At 30.4% G+C, this 24,626-nt stretch overlaps 3 protein-coding genes across 3 annotated transcripts; 1 reads left to right on the top strand and 2 right to left on the bottom strand.

Annotated features, from left to right (window-relative positions):
• Nucleotides 1-398: 398 nt before the first annotated feature.
• Nucleotides 399-5,170, bottom strand: LOTGIDRAFT_211287 (hypothetical protein; the record flags this gene model as incomplete). The annotated part of the gene is made up of 7 exons (XM_009068177.1): nt 4,524-5,170; nt 3,277-3,405; nt 2,799-2,926; nt 2,160-2,294; nt 1,634-1,730; nt 897-1,030; nt 399-554 (listed from the first exon to the last, which is right to left on the bottom strand). Exons 1-7 carry the CDS (start codon nt 4,747-4,749, stop codon nt 399-401), a joined length of 1,005 nt encoding a protein of 334 aa, XP_009066425.1. The 5' UTR covers nt 4,750-5,170.
• A 457-nt stretch (nt 5,171-5,627) lies between these two features.
• On the bottom strand, nt 5,628-8,622 carry LOTGIDRAFT_229722 (hypothetical protein). The gene is made up of 6 exons (XM_009068176.1): nt 8,438-8,622; nt 7,966-8,122; nt 7,419-7,623; nt 7,067-7,228; nt 6,607-6,707; nt 5,628-6,026 (listed from the first exon to the last, which is right to left on the bottom strand). The coding sequence occupies exons 1-6, from the start codon at nt 8,612-8,614 to the stop codon at nt 5,872-5,874; spliced, it is 957 nt and encodes a 318-aa protein (XP_009066424.1). The 5' UTR covers nt 8,615-8,622; the 3' UTR covers nt 5,628-5,871.
• Nucleotides 8,623-18,938: 10,316 nt separating this feature from the next.
• LOTGIDRAFT_109061 (hypothetical protein) lies at nt 18,939-23,514 on the top strand (the record flags this gene model as incomplete). Its single annotated transcript, XM_009068175.1, has 8 exons — nt 18,939-19,141; nt 19,628-19,752; nt 20,116-20,197; nt 20,592-20,666; nt 20,913-20,978; nt 21,181-21,395; nt 21,626-21,798; nt 23,440-23,514. 8 exons carry the CDS (start codon nt 18,939-18,941, stop codon nt 23,512-23,514), a joined length of 1,014 nt encoding a protein of 337 aa, XP_009066423.1.
• Nucleotides 23,515-24,626: the final 1,112 nt, after the last annotated feature.

Here is a 24,626-nt window from a genome sequence, read left to right as displayed (position 1 = left end):
GTGATAGTAGGCTGAAGAGGTTGGTTATGAGCGGAGCACAGCCAGTGAGAGTGTTAGTTCTTTATTTGACATTATTTGTTTGACTATGTCTATGTCAAACAAATGGTTGTTGAGGGTTCTAGTCTTCGTTGGCGAGTGAAAGTCCAATTACCTTGAATAAATCATTTTTCTCTTTACTTATTCCAGTTGACCACTAAATGGGTATGAATATTCATTGCCAGGAGGTTTGGTCAAGGACGAGCTTGTAGAAAGGATCATTGTTTCTTTCCCTGTCTTTCTTTTAGCCAAAGAATGAAGAAATGGGCATATAAGCTTACTTTTACAGAAAAACATAAAACAATATTTAATTTCATCTCATCACATGGGAATGGTGTTCAGTGAATTATACATGATTGATATTAATTCTTTAAAAAGTTATTTTGAGTAAAAGAGTTGCGTATGACTTTCTCTTCAGCCTGTGAGACAGGCAATAAAGGGGATCTTGTTGGTCCACCATAATAACCAAACCATTCCATCGCTTTCTTCAGTCCAGCAACACCATATTGCTTTGTTATCTAAAATAAATAACATTCCTATACTTACAGAATCACTACATGATATGTTATTTCAATTGATCTGTGCTCTATGATAACGTTGATTACTCTTGAAGATATGGTCAACTTAACAAGTCTCTTTTGACTTTTTGAATAAGCTAATGCAGATTTAAATCAGTTCCTATCAATCAATTCCTATTCATCCTCATTCAAAAGTTTTGCTTACTTCAAACATTTTATCACAGTACAATCTCTCATGAAATATTAATGGCATGTAAAATAAAGACCTTAGGCTCTAGTCTGTATCTGAACATTTTGTAGATATATTTCAAATTGTAAAAAGATGATTAAAATTATACTTACTGCAGAATTAGGAGCTATACAACGATATTGGAGATCTAAAGCCTCCTGATATCTTCCAGCATGGAATAGATCTACCAACTGACACAGCTCTTTGCCCAGTATATTGGCTAATGCACATACACCACCTACACAACCTGAATGAAAACAAATTATACAGGTTAACAATTATGCAAAATATATAATTGCACAGCACATTATGGATAGTTACTTTCAAAAGACTGCTTACACAACATAATAATAATACAAATAATATGTATACCTTACCTTATATATCTTTCGAGTTAAAATACATGAGATTGTATAAATATGTTAATGAGGTATATATGACTTGTAACATAAATGATTGACAGTTTTAACTTATTACGATACTGTGCAAGTCATGATTTTTGTTAAAAAAAGTAGTGGAGCTTCAGCATGGCAATAACATCGAAATGAGAACATACCTAGGCTCCACCTACTTTCCTCTAAGATTCTATTTGGCTGTCATGTGAAGTTATCCAATTATGATAATACAACAAATTGCTGATAATATACCATGGTTTTCCTTAATTATTTCTTAAAAGCATCAGAAGAAAAAATGCAATTTAAGTTACAATATACATTAGACCATTCTAGATTTTGTTGATTTTGCAAACAAAAGCTATTAGATATAACACTAAGCATAAAATCCAGAAAAATATCGTCTTTAAATTCTCTTAACCCACTGATATATATATATACAAACACATGTTACTTACCAACTGTGTAAGCTGGTAATAGAAACCCTGCTGAGCCTGCTAATACTTGAAAATTTTTATTTTTAGTTTTAAATACAAGGCTTGCAAGCTTTGTGATCTAGAAAATAAAATATGATGGTTATATAGGTCCAACTATAAAGCTTGCAACAATAAAGTAAGATAAAATCCAGTAGAATGTTTCATATGGGAGTTTTTGTTTTTTGATCAATTAGATACCATGACATAATTGTAAACTTTACAAAAATAAATTGTGCTATATGAACTGTATATTGAAATGGTAGTCCTTGCATTATTTGAGCTTTTTTCCACTAATTTGTTTCATAATAGTAATTGGTGTCACATACCATTTTAAGTTACATGTATATCTTTAATTAAGCCAGCTAAAAACTATCAGTAACTTATTAACTTTTAGTGTAAATGCTTCCATAGCATGGTATGCCATAAGTTTTCAAAAAGTATTGGTTTGCAATAATGGAATTCTAAATTGAAAGATAAAGTGCATTCCAAAAGAAACTCTAGGACTTACATCACCAGCACTGTCCTTCATACCAATAATGTTAGGATGTGGTGCTAAATGTACAATAACTTCAGGTGATAAATCAATACCAGTATTAGCAGGAACACTGTACAATATCACAGGTATAGAACTGGTATCTGCCACCTACAGTGATTACAATTGACATTAATCAATCATCTAAAATCAAAGGAATTGAAAGTTGAAATTGTCGCAACATATTCAGAAATTCATAAAAAGCTTAAAATGACCGATTACATGAAATCGTTGGTTATATATTCAATCCTTGCACGACTACTAAAAATTGCATACATACAAAGGGGCTGCTTGATTGGTGTCATGTGCACATTTAGAATTCATGGAAATCACAGAGTTTAAACTGTGTGCAGAAAAAATAAGTGCAGTCACAATTTAAAATGGTGGAGAAGATTAGGAATGTGACATAAACCAGTTCTGTAGCATTGGATTGAGGTCAAAATTCGAACAGACAGAACTAATTCCAATCGAGCACTACCTTAGATTAACTTGGTATATTCCTGTATATATCTAGAGGAATCAGATATTATTTTTGTTCATTTGTAACATGTCACAGATAACTGAAATTCAGCTGTTTTAGCCACCATGTACCAATATAACTAATTGCATACAAACCCTAGTGTAATGTTGTATCAAAGATTCATTGGTCATTCTCCCTTTAAAATAACAAGGTGTTACCACTAATACTGCATCTGCCCCTGCATCAGCCATTTTTCTAGTCATTTCTATTGTGTCTCTGGTTGCTGAAATAACAATTACTTCCCTAAAACTTGTGCAATAATAATTGCAAGTTAATATATTCCTTGTGACAACCTATTTTGGGCTTTTTTGGAAAAAAAATTTTCATCTTTGTAAAACATTTGTTAGTATCATCTATTTAAACTCTTTTTGAAAGATGGAGAGTTGACAGGCCCAGTCACAGATTGGCACCAAGTGTTCTAGAAAGCTATGAATTCTATTGCTCTGTTGCACCATCCACCATGTTGTAATTGGAACTAAACTTGGAATAACTTATGTAATAATTACTATGACCTGTATTCAATGTAGACTTGATAAATAATTAAGATAATAATAAAATAATACATGTACTTACATTCACAACCAGAGCCTGCTATGATTAATTTATCTTTATCTGCCAACTTTACAGCTTTACTAACAACCTCCACACGTTCATCAGGTGATAGATATGTATATTCTCCATTAGACCCTTCAACAACATATCCTGTAATATCAAAATAACTGTATTAAACCCTGCTATAAAGTATAATACAGACCTTACAAGAAATTTGAGCATAGGAAACTAATATTGTTTCAAGTTTCCATGTTAGACTTTTATGTACATGGCTAAGACCTTACACGAAATGGAAAATCTTAAAAATGGCAAAAGTGAAGGATTTCAAGCAATTTTCAGCATGTTATTGTCCCCGAGACACGTTGTTTGTGGAAATGAATTATGCTCTTTGTGATGCATTTGGTCACATTTCTATAAAAATCGACATGCATATTCAAAAAATTTCATGCAAATTTGAATTGAATGTGGGCCTGCACTTTCTCAGTAATTTGTGGAAAAAAAAATTGGTCTCATATGTCTGCACTTGAGATCAATAGTTGCTCATTGCAAGCCTGTCACAATCTGCTTGCAAGTAAGACAAGATATTTCGTATAATATTTATATAAGATATATTTACTTTGACAAATCAAACAATATAAAAAGTGTATCACATATAATCTTAAGCCCACCCTAGTCAAGTTGCATAATTGGCCATTATCTAGTACCAGATGACAATTATATTCAATTGACCTGTCAAACCCTGTCATTAGGGTGAGGTCCGTGGGGGCTGGGCCCTAGCAAGTGAGAATTAAGCCCCAGCAAAACCTTCAGTTCATCAGAGATGGATTCATTTACATTATCTTTGTATAAAATCAAAAAGACATAGATTTTGATACGTTTTTGGCAGCTCAAAATTCAAAGAAATGATTCTATGGGCCTTTTATTAAATTTTGAGTACAAAATTTCAGCCCAAGCACCAATTCATTCCTGGTGAAGGCACTGATTGAATGACAAGTCTTCTGCAGCATCAGTGCATTGACTTATCAGATATCATATACAAAACTGTTGGTTTATCAAGCTCCATTGCAATTAAAAACATTCATTTTTCATGCTTTGAAGACTGAGAATTTTATCTTAAATCTTATTTTTAATAAATTCATTAAGCATATTTAATGGCAAAAAAAATAAATTTTCATTTTATTATTATTTATAGGCTAGAGCTAGATTCATTCAGTGTTTTTACATAGTTATTCCCAAAAATAGTCCTTTTATACAATACCTTAACTTACCTTTTAAAGGAATTTTATTCCAAATGTTAAAATTGTTCTCTAGCTGATCATAAGCAATGCTCTCATCTGGATGGAACGGTGTTGGTATTGGAGGATAAATACCACTAATATCTAGTTCTGATACACCAACACCACCAGCTGTATTATCAGATTTATGTCTACAGGAAGCAACATTTCTCAATAATTTAGCACAATCCTTTTGTAGATTCCTTAATAGACAGTTCATTTTGTTATAATAGAGTTATAATATAGGCCTACCTACAGTCTGGCTTATACAAGAATGTTCAGAATTCACAATGAAGCCTAGATCTGGTTTAATAGCCTCTAGATAAGATTAGGTCTACTCTGACTTGAATATAATCATATCAACAGTTTATCTAAACAATGGTTAACTAAATTCAAGGTCACAACAACCTTTTTAAAAATAAGATAAAGAGTCTATTTTATATTGGTCTAGATCAGACTGAAAACAAAATACATATAAGCTCTTTAAATAGGTAATTTCATTAAAAATCAGTTTAACATCAATTGGTCTAGATAAAGGATATCATATCATTTAACCGTTGTTAATTTCCATGCAATTTTCGTAATTTTAATAACAAATTTATTCATTCAACTCAATAAGTGTTGTTTTCAATATAATCTTTGTTTAAGGGGAGACAATTTCATTAAACTTAGTTATCTCCCTTAACTTGTTTGTCAACTGAGCTTTCATATTTATCAAGCAAATAAGGCAAATAAGAATATTATTTAATATGCAAGCAAGAATTTAATGACACAATTGACAATTGTGTGCTTTATTTAAACTATAAATCGATTGTGGTAAGATAGTCATGGACGACTAAAATGTGTTCTAATAAGAGAAGTGAGTTCTGAAGAAATCATTACTTAAATTTTCTTTGGTAATGGCAGATGTTCAAAGTTAAAGCTAGAATGACAGTAGGGTCTTGGAAACAATCATAACAAATTTTCAACCCTGTCACTATTTCGTGATGCAGAGAAAGATTCAAGCTATTCTACGGCTAATTTCAAACATCATGATCAGGCAAACAGTTGCCTTTTTTGTCATGAAGTCATGAAATTAGCAACAAAAACACAAAATTTATCACAAAATCTTTATTTTGAGTGACATGATATGATTGTACAAAAAAATGAATAATATAATGTTACGATGAAAGAAAAAACTAAACACTGATTTGTTGCAAATTTTGGTTCATGGAGGCAAAATAACTATTTTGCTACACCATTTAATACAAAATCAGAACATGATGTGAATATGGTTAACTTGACATTTCTTCTTGTATTCATCAAACCAGTCTTCCAAATTGTTAGCATGATTTAAATGTATTCAAGGTTCATTAGGGAAGCCCCACACTTTAACAGTTCCTGAATCTCTATCTCTATCATGTTTATCATCACAAGCAAATGCTAGTAAATGTTTTTTAGGATGCCAAGCAACTGTAAAAGTTGGTGTTTCACATGGTATTTCAGCTACTTTTTCTCCTGAAATGACAAAAGAAACTGGTTTTCCACGGTTGTTTAAAGGGTGCCAGTTATATTTGTCTTATTTCATGTTTCTGCTGTGTCCCATTGTTTTTTTTTTCAGTTTTTAAAGGAACAGATGTTCCATTTTTTTTACCAATCATACTTTACTCTCAGAAACAGGATTTTGTTAGCTAAACCAATCAGTTATGGTGTTCACAGCTCACCATCGAAATTTGAGCCTTCAAATCCATGTCTGTCCAGACTTATCTGCATTTGAATGTTAAAATGATGACTTGTCAAGTTAAGAGACTCTGTTATATATAGTGGGTAAAATAAATATAGTAGGTTTGAGGTATTTTTAAAAGGAATTAAGTGATTTTCCAACATTTCTAGTACTTCTGTATACTATTTACATATATTCAAGACGAAAAACAACCCCCAAAATGGCGCATCTGTCCCTTTACACTTAGCCTCTAAGAGCTTATGAAGGACCTTGCAATAATTCACCCACTTATAGTTATATAAACTTATAAAAGAGAGATATTAGAGTATTATGTTTTGATCATCAGACACTAACACAATACATATATATACAAACCTGTTTCTACCATAGCTATATCTATAACTAAGTCTTCTGAAGCTGACGCTAATAACTGGCCATCATGACTGAAACTCAATGTCCGTACTGGCCAATCTAACCTATACATATGATTAAAGGAAATAAATTAATTATTTTCCGTTCAAATAGTCATAGATTATGTTTATGGAATTCAGAATTTTACAGCTGTAGGCCTGCTTTTGACAGAGATCTTGATAGGTCTGCTTAAATTATGATAACAAAGAGATGAAAAAATCAGATCATAATGTATTGAGGATTGTAGTCAGACTCTAGGTTAAGTGACGTAACCTGCTAAAAAATTTAACAAACTGTCTTGGCTCAATCTAAATATGAAACTAAAGACATTTTTAACTGATAATGTAAAGGCCTTCAACATGAGACCTATCAAAATCACAATCCAATTTCCATTCTCTGTTTATGCGCACACAAAAAATCTCACCTCGAAAATGTACGAACACAAACTAATTCAGACAAATCCCATAATGAAACTAAGGCATCAGTACTTCCTGTTGCAAAATATGTTCCTATAGGATCAAATTCTATACAAATACAGTTAGCAGGATGTGCTGTTAATGTATGGAGAGGTTTGAGATCAGGATAACTGAAATATATATTTGTAAATAGATATTATAACATCTGTAAGCAGTTGATACTAATCTAAAGGAATATCTTAAATCCAAATAGCTATTAATGTTTGTGTGGTACTTGTATTGTATTGTATTAAGTTGTGCTGTATCTATGGTTAAAAGACATGGTTATCTTATTTATTATTTTTGTAAATGCTGAATTACCTGAGTATGTTAATAGTTCCTTGACCACTTGTTAAAAAGAATAAATCTCCATCATTATTCCATGATATCTCATTAACTTCATATTTAAATTGTTCATCAGTACGTGATCTGTGAGTTCTAGCATCTATAAATGTTACTAAATCTTCTTTATTACCAACAGCTATAGTTGTACCATCTGGTGACCAACAAATATTAATATTCTCACCTACATAAATAGGTTAAATATTATATTATTATTAAGCTCTCACAATATTGATTATTTTTTTTTTGAATTTGTCAGTTGATACAAGTCAGTTTCAGAGATTGTTGCTTTCAGGAATTAAATCTGAAGTCTTGCCCTACAGCAATTCTACTAAAAATTACCATGGTAGTCAAAACAGTTGTACTTTCCAGGCTGATAACATTCATACAGGCAGCTTTAACCCATGATATCATGACAACAGAACTGCAGAAATGCATTATATTTTTTGTACCGTTTCACAGTTTTTACCATAAAAATAATTTTTATACTAATATCGAAGTGTTGCCTGTTTCATCATTTTATTACCTTTAGTATTAACAGTAGCAACAGATTTAGCTGATCTGGTATCCCAAATCCTAATAGTTTTATCTCCACTGGCTGTCACTAGTTGATCTGAGTTTTTAGGGTGCCAACAAAGTTGATCTACACTATCACCATGGCCTCTAAATATATTTTCTTTACCCTGTTAATAACATAAAGCAAAATAATGAATGTGAATTTCATGACCAGAGGCTGGTAAGAATCAATACCAATATGGCTTACCAGTGCTGCTTCATCATGATGGGCATCATCTCAATTCATTTCTAACTATATAAGGCTATTGCAAAATATTGTGTCTTCATGTGAGGTGTTACCACTTCAGAACTACTACTGCTAGTTCTGGGTACATGCCTCATCACAATAGTCTTTAATACATGATTAATAAAACTCCTATCCAATTCGATGACCAACAACCACGTATGTGTAACGTAAAACTAAATTAAATGTACAGACTAACCAATCTATCTCTTTCTAATGAATAAATACAAACAGATTTGTCGAAAGAACCAGATGCTAGTCTTCTTCCATCGCAGCTCCAGGCAACTGAATGAACTTTTGCTGTATGCGCAAGTGTGTCTCGTATTCTGTTATTGTTGAGAAAATGTTTTTGAATGTTTTCGATGTAAGCTGACATGTTGAAATTCAGAGCCATCTATAATAACAAAAGAGTTAAATCCCCTTGATAACCAATTCGTCCATAAACCCATTTGCCCCAAACTTACTTTACATTCTAAGGTCAAAGCGGTACTCGAAATTGAACTCTTTAACTTTGGAGTCTGTTATTACCGGTATTTCCAAACTCTGAAGCTTGACTGTTTTCCCCAACAAAACAGAAGTAAATGCGTTTGTCAAGTACAATATGAATTGGTTTTCAGAATAATGAACATGGCAGGTGATTCGGCTGAATTAGAAGGTAAGCCTGATCTGATTTCCATGCATGTAGGCTACTACTAATAGGCCCACCAATGTCAATGGCGAAATGATGCCGAGAAAGTGAAAAGAACAAGACAAGTAAAGAGTAATGATATTAAAAACAGATCTATTTACTATTGATGAAAATTGAATCCAGCGAAATATGAAACAAAATAGATGGTTATTTTAAAATTATCTAAGGTGCAACTGGCAGAATCTCAGTGACAGACTGCTAGATTAGGAACTGATGCCATCAGTGATGGAATTTCATTTAAAATATCAAAGTTGCTGGTTAGGCCTATCTAATCTTTCATGTAAATATTAAATCTGGCATTTGATTCGAGCATTTGGAATTTGGAATCTGCAACCATACCCCTTATTGCAAGTGTAATAATGAGAATTCTTTCTAGTGGTGCAAAAAAAAAAAAAATTGTTGACTTGAGATATTTAACTTTTTAAAAAGATAAAGCAACAGTAGTACAGTCAAGTAACCTAATTTTGTGCTAACCTGTTTTTCGTGCATTTCCGGAAAGGATTAATAATTTCCATGTGCGACCTCGTGTGACCTCCGCATTTGCTTGTTTTGATAAACATGAGTTATCTTTACAATGTCAGCAAGCAGAATGAATCCAGTAGTTTCAAGCAAGGTAAACTGTATTAAAGTTTACTTTGACAAATACAAAATGGCAGATTTCCAAACGTCACAATTTTTTATTGGTCGAATTTCCTTATTTTAACAAATAAATCACGCTACGTATCTTATTTTGTCAGTCACTATTTTTTTTTAAATCATGGTTCTTTCAAGGAATTATCACTAGTTATTATGAATAGATATTAAAGATAAATACTAAGAGAAGTTAATTATACCACTGGGTATCTATACAACGTGTTTTTCTAGACTTATTTATAGATCAAACATTGTACACGAAAATAGGTGACACATTTTGCCGCCGTTGTTGAGTTGGTTACTCTTGAAATATGGGTCAAAGTGAGGGATTCGAAAAAAACCAATTTTAATTATTTTGTAGAATATCTGAGGAAACATCTAAGACATAAAAAAAAATTTCTGTGTTTTTAACTTTGACGAAATTAGGTGTTGAATCCTTATATCCACGAAAATAGGTTACAGGTTGTTCTCAGTTTTTGTTGTGTACGGTATCAGATAAATTTATTTTTTCAACCCCTCTGATCTGCATCATTGACCTTAAAATCTGATCTGTTTATGGTCAGGTTTGGTGCAACAATCTGGTTTGCTGAGTCATCATGACTACAATGAAACTTTCTAAAAAGGCCTAGTTTTCTGACATCACCCTGAAATTGACAGCTGTTCAATACTGGTACATAAGATAAACTGTAATAAGAGAGCAGATGAAAGGACATCAAGTTTCAAAATCATCATATGAAAAACAAGTTTGATGTCTTAACCCTGTTACCAAACCCGATGTCACAAATTGTAGTCTATAATTTAAGGGCATGAAATGTTTTTTAAGATTTAAAAATAAACATAATACAACCCTCAGAGTTGTACAATACAACAATACATAACAACACACACAACACATACTGGTATTATTATATTCTATTATATTAAATAGGGATCACAGATTTAGTTTGTTTATTCTTCTAGAAAATATAAAGACCATAATATTGTATTTTTTTATTACTGATTATTTTCTTGAATAGATCATTGTCACTTTACAATTTCACTGTATTCTGAATACATTTATTTCAGGTTGGACTCTCCTTTTTGTAATACAGAATTTCATTTTGTGGTTAAGAACAACTTGCCTCTACATTACATGAAGCAAGAAAAAAAAAATGAAAGGGAGCAATTAGATAATTAAACTCAGAGCAAAAAATAACTTAAAAGGACAATTTTTACTTATTTCAGTGTATTTCTCGTAAAAAAAACATTTTACAGAAACCTGTCAGATTGAAACTGCTTATGTTTTAAATATACTTTCTGAGCTCAATGGCAAATTATTTAAGAGATGAAGAGAAAGCCTTTAAATGAGAACAGATATAAGATTAGTTTTCTTCATTGCAAAGTTATTGAGTAGCGTAGTATGCTCTGTGACAACATTCTTTTTTTTTTTAATTGGACAGGTAGCAAAATAAAATATGAGGCCAAAAAGATAGCGATAGGGATATTGCTTGGTTGCAGTCACTGTATTCTCTTTAAATTGATCTAATAAGATCAGTGGTTTTAACAACTTGGTAATTTTATCTGTAAAGGGAAGTCCAGTATTATGTTGAATTGTAAAGAAAATAATTTGTTGTTATTTAAAGAGATTGTATAATGAAATAATGAGATGATTTATTGCGGTTCAGTGTGTTGTTTAAGTTCACACCATTTCACCTATTTTATTGATTATTGAACATAGAACTATCAAGTTATACAGGCTGATCTCACAGCTCGGACAATTATCTGATCTGTCGCTTTCTTGTCATGTTATGGAATTCTAAATGATAAAATCAATGTTCTATTGACAATATAGTCTGAATAACAGTGCAATATGGCTACAAATACAGGTAATTTTCTTTTCAAATTTTTCTTGAAAGGTAATTGCGTTATTTTAGTTGTCGTTGAGAACAACGAATGATTATAACATAAGAGGTACAGTGGATTTTTTAGACATATATATGCACATTTGAACAGGTCTTTAAGGGTAAGTGAAAGTCCTTTTTTCGGGGACATTTTTTGATGTTGATAGCAGAACCTAGCATGGTATGTGTAATGATTTTGGTAAAAGAAATGAAAGGATATTTACTTTGAAATTGTTTTGATAGTCTTAGAATGATCTAGCATCATTAGATATATAGTTTTATAATTTTGCATTTGATTCTCTGAGAGGAAGGGTATTTATATTAAAACTCATTCTAAGACTATATATACCAGTATGGATACTGTTTTTACGTCGATATTGCAAATCATATAATTACAGTCAGTGAAGATTATTAAGAATAAATAAAATACTAATACAGAAAATAAAAGCAGGCAGATAATTCACAACTAGCAGAAGTCAGTTTTCAAAACACAAAACCTAAATTATCAAAAATAAATTGATTTTTAGACCAGATATGACAAATTTTGATTATGGTAATTTAGCCAATTGTAAATATATTTGTCAATCAATTCTCTACAGAGTTTTGCAAAAACTGACCAATCAATATGTTTTTTCATGCGTTTCAATTTAAAAATATGAATTCATGCACAAAACGCATGAATATTATATGAGTATCGGCAACCCAGCGGATATGAATAAGGTTATTTTGATTGGATAAAATTCACTGCCTTTTGAGATACAATTTACCATGGTTTGTCAATTTCGAACTTGACTAAGATATCGTCATGTACGCATGTCAAGTTTCAAGAAGATCTTATAATTGTTGCCTCAATCATTTTTCAAACCAAATTTGACAAGGGCAAAACAAAAACTATACCACGGTCCTATCAGATAATTGATAAGGGTGTGTTGTTGAAATGACATATTATATGCATTCATGACGCTTTGAGTCATTGATAGATGTGTGTTTTATATCTGATATAATTCTGTTACAGGGATTAATTGTCATATTGTGTCTTGGTGATTTTAAATAAAGTAGTTGTTATTCTGTTCATAATGACTGTTAAATCAACATTGCATTATAACATAACAAACCTAGATCTTAGATATTTAAAAATGAGAAAATAACATTTCAATTTTGTGTAAATTTTCTCCTTTTAAGTAAAAGTGTGTGCAAGATAAAAAGTAACCAGAATTGTTTCAAGTTATTCTTCACTTTGTAGGCAGAAGTATCAATTACACTTTCAATTTTCAAATTCTTCATTTAATGTCTAAGCTTATAAAGGGTATAACTTGTGAATTATAATTTCATTTGCTTATAACCTAAAACACAGTCTTATTTTCAAATTTTGTTCATATCAGTTTCAACTCTACTTTTTGACTAGTAAATGGACATTTTGAAATGTCCCAAGTAAGTTGAAATATGTTAAATTGTCTAATATATTTAGTACAGTCTTAAAGTACAATCAGAAAAAGTTCTTATCTATTATAATTTTTCTAAGGTTTATTTTATGTCATATAAACTTATGATGCAGATGTATACATTGATAAATTGACCATTTCAGTCGTTCATCTGTTTTAACATTTGTAACATTTCAACATCAGTGAGATTTCAGTTACTTGTGTCGATTGGATGAGCTGCTGACTCACATGTAAGCAGGACTTTAGAATTTGGTCAACTCTTGCCTTAGCTGATGTCATGTGGGAAGCAAAGTGAATCAAAGCTAATTTTGCTGTTGTATCTGAATTGAATGTCATTGCATCTGAATTGAACTAAATTAAATATAACCTCTTGGATTACTATCACATAGTATCACTATCATACTGTCACATGGACTTGGAAAGTCCCCTTAAAAACCTGTCAAAAATCTTAATACTTTGAAAAATCAGATAAGGAAATAATAGGTGCCATGCCAAACTCATGCATTATTTTGGGGAAAAAGGAACTGAGGTGTCTATGAGTATAATGTGTTCAGTTATTGAAGCTTATTGAAAGTATAATATACAGTATAAATAGTGTAGTATAGGTATTTGTTGACTATATTGTTGTTGGTGTTTACTTGATCTTATAATATTGATTATATGACAATACAAAATACACATTTATCATTATTAATCTTCTAGACTTCTAATCTATTCTATTATTCCTCCCTAATAACAAAAATGAGAAATTTTATGAGGTACACTGAAATGAATCCAAATGGCATTCTGGATCAATGCATGAACATAACTGCAGAATATTAAGTCCTTTTGTTATTAACATGAGAATCCATTCTTCATTAACAGTTGTGATTCCACAATTTTGTTTTCAATGACAGTCAAGGAATCAGGTATTATTTATTAGATTATAAGAATAATAAAGTATTTTAAATGAAATGAATGGAGTTTTATGTCTTACTTTTCTGCACCTAATACTAATGAAGGCAGGCAATTCAGTGTGCAATTTGAGTAATTATGGGTAATTTTGTTGTGATAGCGGCATAAGCCTGTTCTTTTTCAATTTCCAACTGTCGATGGGTCATAATGTACACAGCCTGTAGCACACCTGGCCACTATTTATTGTCCCATTCCAACACTTTTTCAATGTCAGCCCCTACGACCTGTATGAGGCGCCATGTGGGAATTAGATTATTTGACAAAATTATTTGAAATAAGCAGATTATATGGGAATAAATGATTTTGTGCAGTCAAGATTATTTGGAAACCATCAGTTTTGACCATTTTCATTGTATGCAAACCGGTCATTATTGTTTCAAACAATGAATCGCTACTATTTTATTGTATTTATCTAATCAAATATTATAAGTTCATGGTTAATGATTGTTTATTAAACAATCAAAATAAATTAAAATCATGGTTTCCAAACCAGGAAATTGTCCAAATTGCTTATTTGAAAACAAATATACTACTTAAACTCATTGGATGGAAATAATGAAATTTTCCAAACTATAAAAGATGTTGGAATGCATGGGATGGAAACAATCAAACACAAAATCATTGTTTCCAAACCAGTACTTCAAAAATTTGATTATTTCAAACCATGAAAATCCGCATAGCATAAAAGCACCCGCAAAGCATAAAAGCATGGTTTTTCATACCATGAAAACTGCATGCATTAAATTCCCAGTTGGCACGAATAGATTATCTAATTTTGCTTATTTCCATCTAAGCAAACTAACTGTCATGGTATTTCAAATAATTTTGTAAATAATTTAATCCCCACATGTCGCCTCATAGACCTGCATCAGTCAGGGGGAAAACAATTTGAAAAAAAACAGAGGATATTATCTCAACTAGCATGGTTTTAAAAAAAGATTATAGATATTTTGTTCAAATTTATGATAAAAGCAATAATATATTCAATATAATCAAATGGTTTGAGAAATGTATCCTTGTAGAACATCATATACCACATGGAGGTCTTCTGTATCATATTACTAATGTAGTTTAATAGTCCAAAATAGACTGACCCTGAATAATGATAAGAGTTGACATGTCAAGGACTAAAAGTCTACATTCTTGTTAATATGAGGGATTGGTCTAAATGAATTAACTGGTTCATTAAATATAATGATTAATCTTACCTTAAATAAACTTAATGCTTTTCTTATCAGTATGTTAATTTTCCTCTCAAATTAAAATAAGTCAACAAGGGTAGGTTATACCTACTTAACTATCAAAAACAGACTCTTATCACTCTATTCACCAGTATATCCTCAGAACATGAACACAAATAGGTTTTTTTGTGTTGTTGAATTTGAGGTCCATTGTAAAAATATTTCATATGGTCTTGTGTTATCAGTGGTCACTAGTTCTCACAAAAAATAAATCCATATTTAGTTTAACATTGACATGCTCTTGATAATGATTAAGCTTTATTAAAGTGTTGAAGATCCCCTAACAGTTTAACAAAATAGAGTAAGCTGATTCCGCTGTCCTATCAATATTTCCTTCATTTCACACTGTATCATGTTGCCCATCTTCATTTGCCCATGAAGGTGCAAAATAGTTATAGTTAAGCTCAAACTTATTTTTATTTCATGAAATATTTGCTGATTTCATTTATCCATATTCCTTTAATTTGATTAAAACAGTATTGATTATTTTCACATTCAAGAAGTTTTTAACATATTTTCAGTGGTAGTTATTACTGATATTAATACATCATAGGTAATAACTACATGTGAGAATAGTAATAATAACCAAGAAGTGACAATATTCAAAGCTTTGTATTGAACTGTGAGCTAATCGAAACTTAAGAACATGGTTTGAGCTTTACAGCTGGAAATTGATTTCAGACAGAAATGTTGGAAAAATCAACAAAATAATTTATTCTTAAGACTTGTACATAGTGTTATTTTATTGTATTATTCATCTGTATTTTTGTCATCCTTTTGAAAATCTCTGAGATTGTCAATTATTGTCAATAGAATATTAATTTGCTTCCTTCACACACTAGATAAAGGTTACTTTATTTATTAAGTACTTAATGTATTTAGTGTAATGCTATTTAGAGATAATTAGGAAATAAGGTTTGAATTAACTACAAAGCCTGAATGTGTCCCCTAAACCTATTTTTCTTTATAACATATAATAATAATATTATGAAACAAAGATATCCATTGACCTTAATGATTGCGTTAAAAGAGATAAGCTCTAGCTTTAGATTAACCAGAGATAAGCTGACTGTAACTTAAGTTGGACAGTTTGACCTCCCTTAATCATTCAGTAATTAGTAAAATTTACCTAGGTGTACCTATGTTGCGGGTTATTTGATCAAGGCATGTTATTGACTTAAACATTACCTCTTGGGGTTTTCATTATGTTATACAGTTCGTCTAGAGTAGACACCATATACTGACTACGTCAACCATCTCAAGTTTTATTCAGTTAGGGAGCATGAATAGACTAAGAATATTTGATAATATAATCAAAGTAGTTAAGGTGTAGAGTGTTTATAGTGAAATCATAACATAAATTGAAGTAGGTAACTTACAGAGTAAAAATGGATATAGACTCAAAAGTATTAAAAAGTGTTGATTTGTACAAACTATCTGGAATACCATTGAATGATGTGGATATGTGTGTTTATGGAGTGGAATTTCAAAAATTTTACAGACCAACAATAAGATATGAAACATTCAATAGTAAATATAGTCATATTAAGAGCAAGATGGTTGGTAAGCAATATTTTCTTGCTAATATTACTTTATATTGTTTTGATAATCACAAAATATGAAAATATACTGAATACACAATATTATTATAAAACCACAGTCTATGGTAAGACAAGACATTTGATTTTATTGTGTAATTATGCAAAAGGAACTTCAAAAATGCAAATCTGGCTTCATGTTTTTCATGATCTGATCAAATTATTATGTATCTCATGATCTTAATTATTAAATATTCAACTAATCAAATCTGTAAAAGATTCTCACATAGAATTCTGGGAAATATGTATATGTATTGTCAGTTCTATTTTAACAGTGTGTTTGATTGGTTAGCTTAGATTTTAATCACTTTTTATGCTATAACGTTCAAATATTCATTTTCAATTACATTAGAAATATAATTGCTAATGAAAAGTTAAATAGTATTACTTTATTATCTTGTCATATTGTAAGCAATATCTTTTGTTTAGATATATATATAATATACCAGTATATTGCACCAAAAATTGCAATACAATACAATGACAAATATAATACAAATATCTTGATATGTCTTTAGTCTCATTTGATAACAGTATGACATAACTATTTAAACACTCTTTGATCCTGGTAATAACTAGTAATTAAATGGACTCAAATAATGTGACTATTTGTGTTTTATTCATTTTACGGACAAATTATTATTAATTTTTTTTTTTTGACTCATTTTGTTATTACTGATTGCTCAATCCTAAGTATTTGAACTGTATAAGGGAAAAATAAAATCAACCTGAAAATCACACAAATGATTTATCGGGAGAAAGTCGAATTGATTTGAAACATGTTGCAAGTCTGTAATGAAGTAACCTAAACTATTAAAGAGACAAGTGCACCATTTTTTGGACCAATCATACCTTAGTCTCAGAAACAGGAATTTAATTTAAGCTAAGCCAATCAGTATAAGTGTTCACAGCTCGCCGTCTAAATTTGAGCCTTCAAATCCTTGTGTATCTAGAGTTATCCTACTGGCAGCTGTCAGAAATGATTATGCAGTCTGAAATAACTAAAATACGAATTTTCTCATTTTAAAGATCTTCATAATGCTTTTGTAGTTTGAATTTATTGATATATATATTTATTGTTAGTTATTTATGCTGAGTTTTTCCACAATATTTTTTAACCAAAATACATCAAATATTAAATCACACTGCTATGATGTCAAGGGCAATAAGTATAACTCAAAATTGCAAAGTGCGAAATTTTGAAAATTCAAACTTGACCAAGATTTAATTAATATAAATAAATAGGAACGTAGAACTCCATTCATTTCATTTCATTCATCAATATAAATCATCACAAAATCATCATAAAATTCAGATGAAATCTGTAGCCTCTATTGTGCTAATGAACAATTTGGACACGTGTTTCAAACACTATTCATAGAAAAATTGTCAAATTTGAACTTGATCACAATATCATCAATTGAAGATCACACCAAATTTAGATTGAGATAAAAACTGTAGACTATTTGTGTTTACATTTAAGCAATAACTTAAAAAACCATTCATAGTAAAATCTTGAAAATTCTCTTCTCTATTATGCTCACAAATCATTTTTTGACGCCTTCTGTTTGAGTCAAGGGCAATAACTCGTAAAATCTAAAAATTCGAACTTGTCCAAGATCTCATCCATATATATGATCAAACTAAATTTCATTGAAATCAGATGAAAACTGTAGTCTATTGTGCTGACAAATAAATTTTGAAGCTTTTAGGCTTGTCAAAAACAATAACTCAAAGACTGTTTGACGAAAATCTTCCAAATCAAATAAATGATCACACCAAATTTCATTTAAATCAGATAAACAATGTAGTCTCTATTGTGCTCACAATAAATCTTGACAGACGGACGGACAGGGGCGACGGCAATATACGTCTACATTTCCATGCCGGCGTATAAAAATGAGTCACTTTTCTTGAGATGCTGCCATATGTAGAAAAGACATCTATAGGAAAAGGAATTGGGCGATTTTCACACATTTCTAGTATGTCTGAAGTCTTTACATATATTCAAGACTCAAATCAACCCCGCAAACTGGTGCATCTGTCCCTTTAAGGTACACTTTTGTGCCACACAGGATATTCTTTGCTAGACATCTGATACATCTGATGATGATATACTTACACATTTATGATTAATATACTTCTACTACTAATGTTTTGCCAAACTGTTTTTTTTATTTAGGGTTTCTTTTTGCGATTTGGATGGCAAATATTTATTTTCATTAATTTCACAATATAAATTTAGGTTGTAGGAATCTGTCATAATGTCAAACGTTTTTTTTTGTAAAATTTCAGCATTACCAAAGCCTCCACCACCAATAGTTGGTAAAGTGACACATTTCAGTGTAGAATTGTATTGGGAAGAAGCTTTAAGTGAAGCATTAGCAACATTACCTAAAATAGATGGCAAGATCAAAAGTTGTTTACAAGAACAAGATAAACATAATGTATGGGGAAACATATATACGTAAGTATATTCTGCCAACTGATGCTAGTGTTCTAACCACTGATGTTTTATTTGATTTAGGAGAAAATCTGTAACAGAAACGATGAAATTTAAAAGCGAAATTTATATTGAACTCACAAAATGAACAATGGTTAAAATCGCAGATTTATATTTTATGCGATAAGCCTTAAAGGATAGCTCAATCATTAACAGCTTGGATTGTTTCCTGCTAGATTATTTGGTGATGTGAGTTTGAATCTCTTTCATGGTAAAAAAAAAATCTCCCTTTTCTTGCCAGAAATCTATGGTAAAATTATTGGAAATGTTTTATTTCTATCATATTTAGGGTTGAACCTGTTTTTTGGACGAAATGGCATTGACTAACTGATTCCTGATGCAAGTGTGAAGTTTGAGTTTTTTCTTAAATGACATTGTTGAGTGTTTTCTAACCAAAACATTCTCAAAGAGGATTGGTTATTAATCTAATTATATACTTATCTATTATAGGGGTTATGGTAAACGTCATACAATAACTGGACTTGAACCCTTAACAACTTATAGATTTAGATTAAGATTTATAAATGATAAAGGTACAGGTGATTGGAGTCAGCATGTTGTTGTAGCTACTACTAGTAAGTTTTTATTTTAGAAAAAAATATATCATAGGATATTCTTCTCTGAAATTACATAAAGAATATTGTCATGCATATTAGATTTATATTGGATACATATAAATCAAAAGGAAATTCTTTGACTTTGTGTCCACCCCCCTTATTTACTGTGATCAAAAGAGAACTATAAAACTTAAAAAAAAGTCTTCAAAAATGTCATTATCACAATATTGATATATAATTTTGGATTGGACATGACTAGCAAATACAGCCAATAACACTGACCATGATAATAACAAAATATTCTATACAGTTTGTTTTGACTTCTCAATCTGTTATCTAGCCATGCATATTGTCACAAATCACCAAATTTGTTTATTATAGAAGAACCATTAAATGGTGAACATCTGCATAGAGCTATATTATTACATGATGTTCCTGGTTTACAGAAAATAATAGATACAGGGTTTGTAATAATCTTAAACTTTGATTTTTACTAGACCCTTGTTATTTTTCAACATCTTCTGCCCTGTCAGTGATGTAGGTCAGAGGGTTAACCGCTAGTTATTCGGATGGACAATAAATCATGGCTTCATGTGCTACAGGCTGTGCATGTTATAAAGATTCCTTGAAAGTTACAAAACGAATTGGCTTTCTTTCATTGCACCTCTTTGTAGTTGTTGTCTTCAATTCAAATTAGCCAATTAGACTTAAAACACTTAAAACACAAATATTTCATTTGAATCTTAGATAGTTATAAACAACTCTGGGTTCAGAACATCATACACCAAACATATACAGTATGTACATCACCTATTTGAAAATTTTACTTATAACTTCACTTAAAATTTACTTTACAGTGAAGTTGACATAAATGTACCAGATAAATTTGGTTTTACTGGATTGATGCAATCTGTACAAAAAGGTTTTGTAGAGTAAGTATAGAATTATCAGTTGCATGTGGATACCAAAATAATTATGTTGGGTTTGTTTTCAAACATTACAGAACTCTGAAGCTCAAATACTTTTTGGTTTTCTTCAGTTGGGAATTAAAACACTCAATGATAAAATAAGTAGTTGTAGAATTTCTTTAGTACATTGACAATGTACACTATTATACTGTTAGTTTAGGCAGTTTATGAAAACTGAGTGTCCTCTAGTTTGTAAATCTATAATTACAGTATTGCTGAAGTTTTAATAGAATATGGTGCTGATGTTCATGCTAGAAATGATGCTGGTAAAACACCGTAAGTTTTATTTTATTAATATCCAAATAATGTTCAAAGTAAATATTAACTGTAAAGATTTTTGGTGCTTTATAATTTGAAATGTTTAGATAAGAATTCACTTATAATACACACCAATTCATTTTTTGGATGCTTTTTGTCCTCTCATGAACTGAAATAATAATGTCTGAATCTGTAAAAACGAAAAGAGTACATCTTACAGATTGATGTTGGCCTGTTTTGCTGGTAAAATAGAAGCTGTACAGCTATTAAGGTCACATGATGCTAGATATACAGATTTTGATAAAGGTGGATCAACTCCTATACATTGGGCTGTTGATGGAGGCAATGTCAAATTATTAGAATGGATTGTAGCAGACGGTGGTGATATCAATATCAAGGACAATAACTGTGGTTGGACTCCATTATTACGATGTGGTAAGTTATAACTTTTAAGTACAACTGTTAAGTTTCCTCTTTTGCCATTCAATTCTAAAATAACTGTATTATAAGTAAAGCTATCAACCCATCGCAAATCTGAGGAAAATCTACTTTTCTGTGAAACCTAAACAAATGAGATTTGGTAACAATTGTTTTACTCTTTGAGCAGAATATTGAAACCCTTTTATATTGAATTTGATACTTTACGGTAATTGTTGTATTTGTAGCATCTGTAGGGGGAAATCGTGAAACTGGTTTAACATTGTTAATGAATGGAGCTGATATCAATGCCCAAGATAAAGATGGAAAGACAACATTAATGATTTCAATATTAAATGGAAATATTGCGTTATTAGAATTATTATTACAAAGAAGAGCTGATATAGGTGTTAAGAATGAGGTCAGTAATTTATAATTGTGATAAATCTATCTATCCTATCCATATCACACGCTATTGATCTAGTTCTATACATTAATCACAGCATTCTTATCATCTTAAAGTTTTCTTAACATTTTATGTGTATTAGGACACTAATATCGATTTGCACCATTTCAACTAATACTAAGCATTTTATGATGTCACTATTGCAAAAGCTGCTTTTGACATATAAGTACCTTTGCAATAGTGACATCATAGAACACATGGTCGAAGTGGAAGTGCAAAAACCACAGATGTCTGACTGAAAATTGAAATGGTGCAAATTGATGCTATCATTGTTCCCGATACACATAAGATTTTCAGAAAAACCTCTTTATTGTTGTATCTAGTAGTCTAATTTGCCAAATTCAAGAGCAGTCATTTATTGAAAATTAATCTAAAATCCATTAGTGCCTTTGAATATAATATGATTGAAGATCTTTGTATCCAAACTAGATCTTGAGAAATGCTTTCAGATAATTTGAAAAAAGTAAAATAATTATTATTGAGCAGTTCAGGATACATAGGCATTTTGTGCATTTACTTAATCTAAATAATAGACTAAGATGCCATTTAACTGTTTATGTTTTCCAAGGGTTCGGATTTGTTATTTTTTCTCTCAACATATATAATAGTGTAATATAGTGACCAATAGGTGTAACATAATCCTTACTAACAATTCAGTGTGACAAAAACCACTAATCTTAATCTGAAGTATGACACATGAAATTATGTATAAAATAAAGATTTGGAAATCTGTAATAATGATAATAATATAAAGATTAATTTTAGGTAGTTTGTGCCAGATAGATGTCACACCTGAATTTAAAATCATGTTTAACAGTTTCAATTGGGGTACATTTGAAATTATATGCACATGTAGTACAAAGTTTCACTAATTTCATGGTGTTATAGGTTTAAAATATCTGTTCAAAAATTTTCCAATCTTTTTAGAATGTAGGTTAAAACTATTGAAATAAACACTCTAAAATAATGTAATAAAATATTTTCAAGTAGGTGTGAAGTGATTGATTATTCTGAATGGATGGTACTAACTCCAAGTTTACTATTTCATATCAGTATGAACTATTTACTTATTTTGAATGAACAAGTAACACCTGTCACAGTTACTTATATTGCCTTTTAATATCTCTTATTAAGTGGTAAATAACCATTAAAACTTTATTAAACATATTTACAGATAATAATCCTAGTAAATTACTTGTTTCAGCATGTTTGACAAAATAGAATTTTTTTTCGTGGGAGTCTGTTGGTGTAATCTTGCTTTTAAATTGCTTGTGATCTGTTTCTTAAATGAAGTTCTAACTTTGGGTAAATGGAAGTTAAAAAGTTTAATCTCACTCAATAGATATTAATGTGGAATAAAATTGCATCCTTTTCTTTCATATAACATGTATGATCATTTTGAATAATCAACATCTGTTATTCATTCTCAAAAGAGCTAGAGTTATGACTAACTATCTAAATAAAATATTTAAGGGTTCTGTTTGTTGGGTTTTGTTTTGGAGGTGGAAGGTGGTCACCCTTTACTATTTAACCATACCAAGAATCTATCCCTTTGAATGAATTCATTTTAACATTATTACTTCTATCTCTTTACAGTATGGTAAAACAGCTTATGAAATGGCTCAGTCTATGGATAAAAGGGTAAGTTATATATGTCTTATTAATAGCTAGATATAGCACACACCATTCTACTGTATTTTGGAAATACATCTGGAAACATTGTTACAATTGATTTTTACTACAACAATCTATTATTATTAATTCTATTTTATATTGTCTTTTTAATTTCAGACAATTATTAAAACTTTAGATGAATATATAGAGAAACACAACATCAAAGCATAACAGATGCATAATATAACATCACCATTCATTATCAAGATTATTACAGAAGATAAAAGATCATTTGGTGTGTCTATTGACAATAACTTTGTTTCATTATTTTGTATCATTTTTTGTAGAATTCATCATTTCTTAATAATTTCTTATTTAAAAAAATTATATTCCAATATTTTTCTTTTTTTATCACATATTCTCAAAAATTGATAAATGCATGCTAATGTATTTACATAGTAATGTTCATAGGTGTTTGAATAGGATTTTATGGATAATTTTGAAAATATGTATTAAAGTGATAATTTTATTGTTTTTTTGTGTAAAATTTAACACTTTCTTAAAAAAAAAAATTGGAATAAGGATTTTATGAAAAACTTCCTCTGATCATAAACTTTTTTTTCTGAAAAGTATACACAACCAATTTGGCTTGTTATTCATTGGACATGACCCAATGATAAATGAAATAAGTATGATGTCAGTTAAACATGCACAAGTTTTTTCTTAATGTGCTTGTTTTACAAAGTCAAATATGACAGTTTTAAAGGGATTGTAAAGATGTTTTCTACATTTTTTATGTGTATTGGGGCCATCGATAGCATCAATTCGTAGTGCAAAGTTTTCACTATTCCAATATTTAATCAAATGCCTGTGATTCATTCAATTCCACTAAAACTAAATGCTTGATGGCATCACTAATTCCAAAATATTCTTTATCACATAAGGCACCAAGTTAAATTGAAATTGCAGGAACCACAAATGTGTCATTGAAAATTTAATTGGTGCAAATTGATGCTATCAGTGTCCCCAATACACATATAAGATATAGAAAACAATCCCTGTTATGAAATGGAAAGCTCCTGGATGAACAGGAACTGTTATCTGTATATATATTTGTTCTATATATAGACAACAGCTTTATGGAACAACAATCACTGGTTAAAGTTTTA

This window comes from Lottia gigantea (assembly GCF_000327385.1).
Source record: "Lottia gigantea unplaced genomic scaffold LOTGIsca_9, whole genome shotgun sequence".
In the NCBI taxonomy this organism is placed as follows: Eukaryota; Metazoa; Mollusca; class Gastropoda; family Lottiidae; genus Lottia; species Lottia gigantea.
The sequence above is the reverse complement of the archived record's forward strand: the minus strand, read 5'-3'. Positions and strand labels throughout refer to the sequence as shown.

Coding starts and splice junctions, on each gene's coding strand:
- LOTGIDRAFT_229722 (XM_009068176.1), bottom strand. CDS start 8,614: ATGTCAGCTTACATCGAAAACATTCAAAAACATTTTCTCAACAATAAC. Junction 8,123..8,437: donor CATTAGAAAGAGATAGATTG/GTTAGTCTGTAC, acceptor TGTTATTAACAG/GGTAAAGAAAATATATTTAG. Junction 7,624..7,965: donor TGCTACTGTTAATACTAAAG/GTAATAAAATGA, acceptor CTATTTATGTAG/GTGAGAATATTAATATTTGT.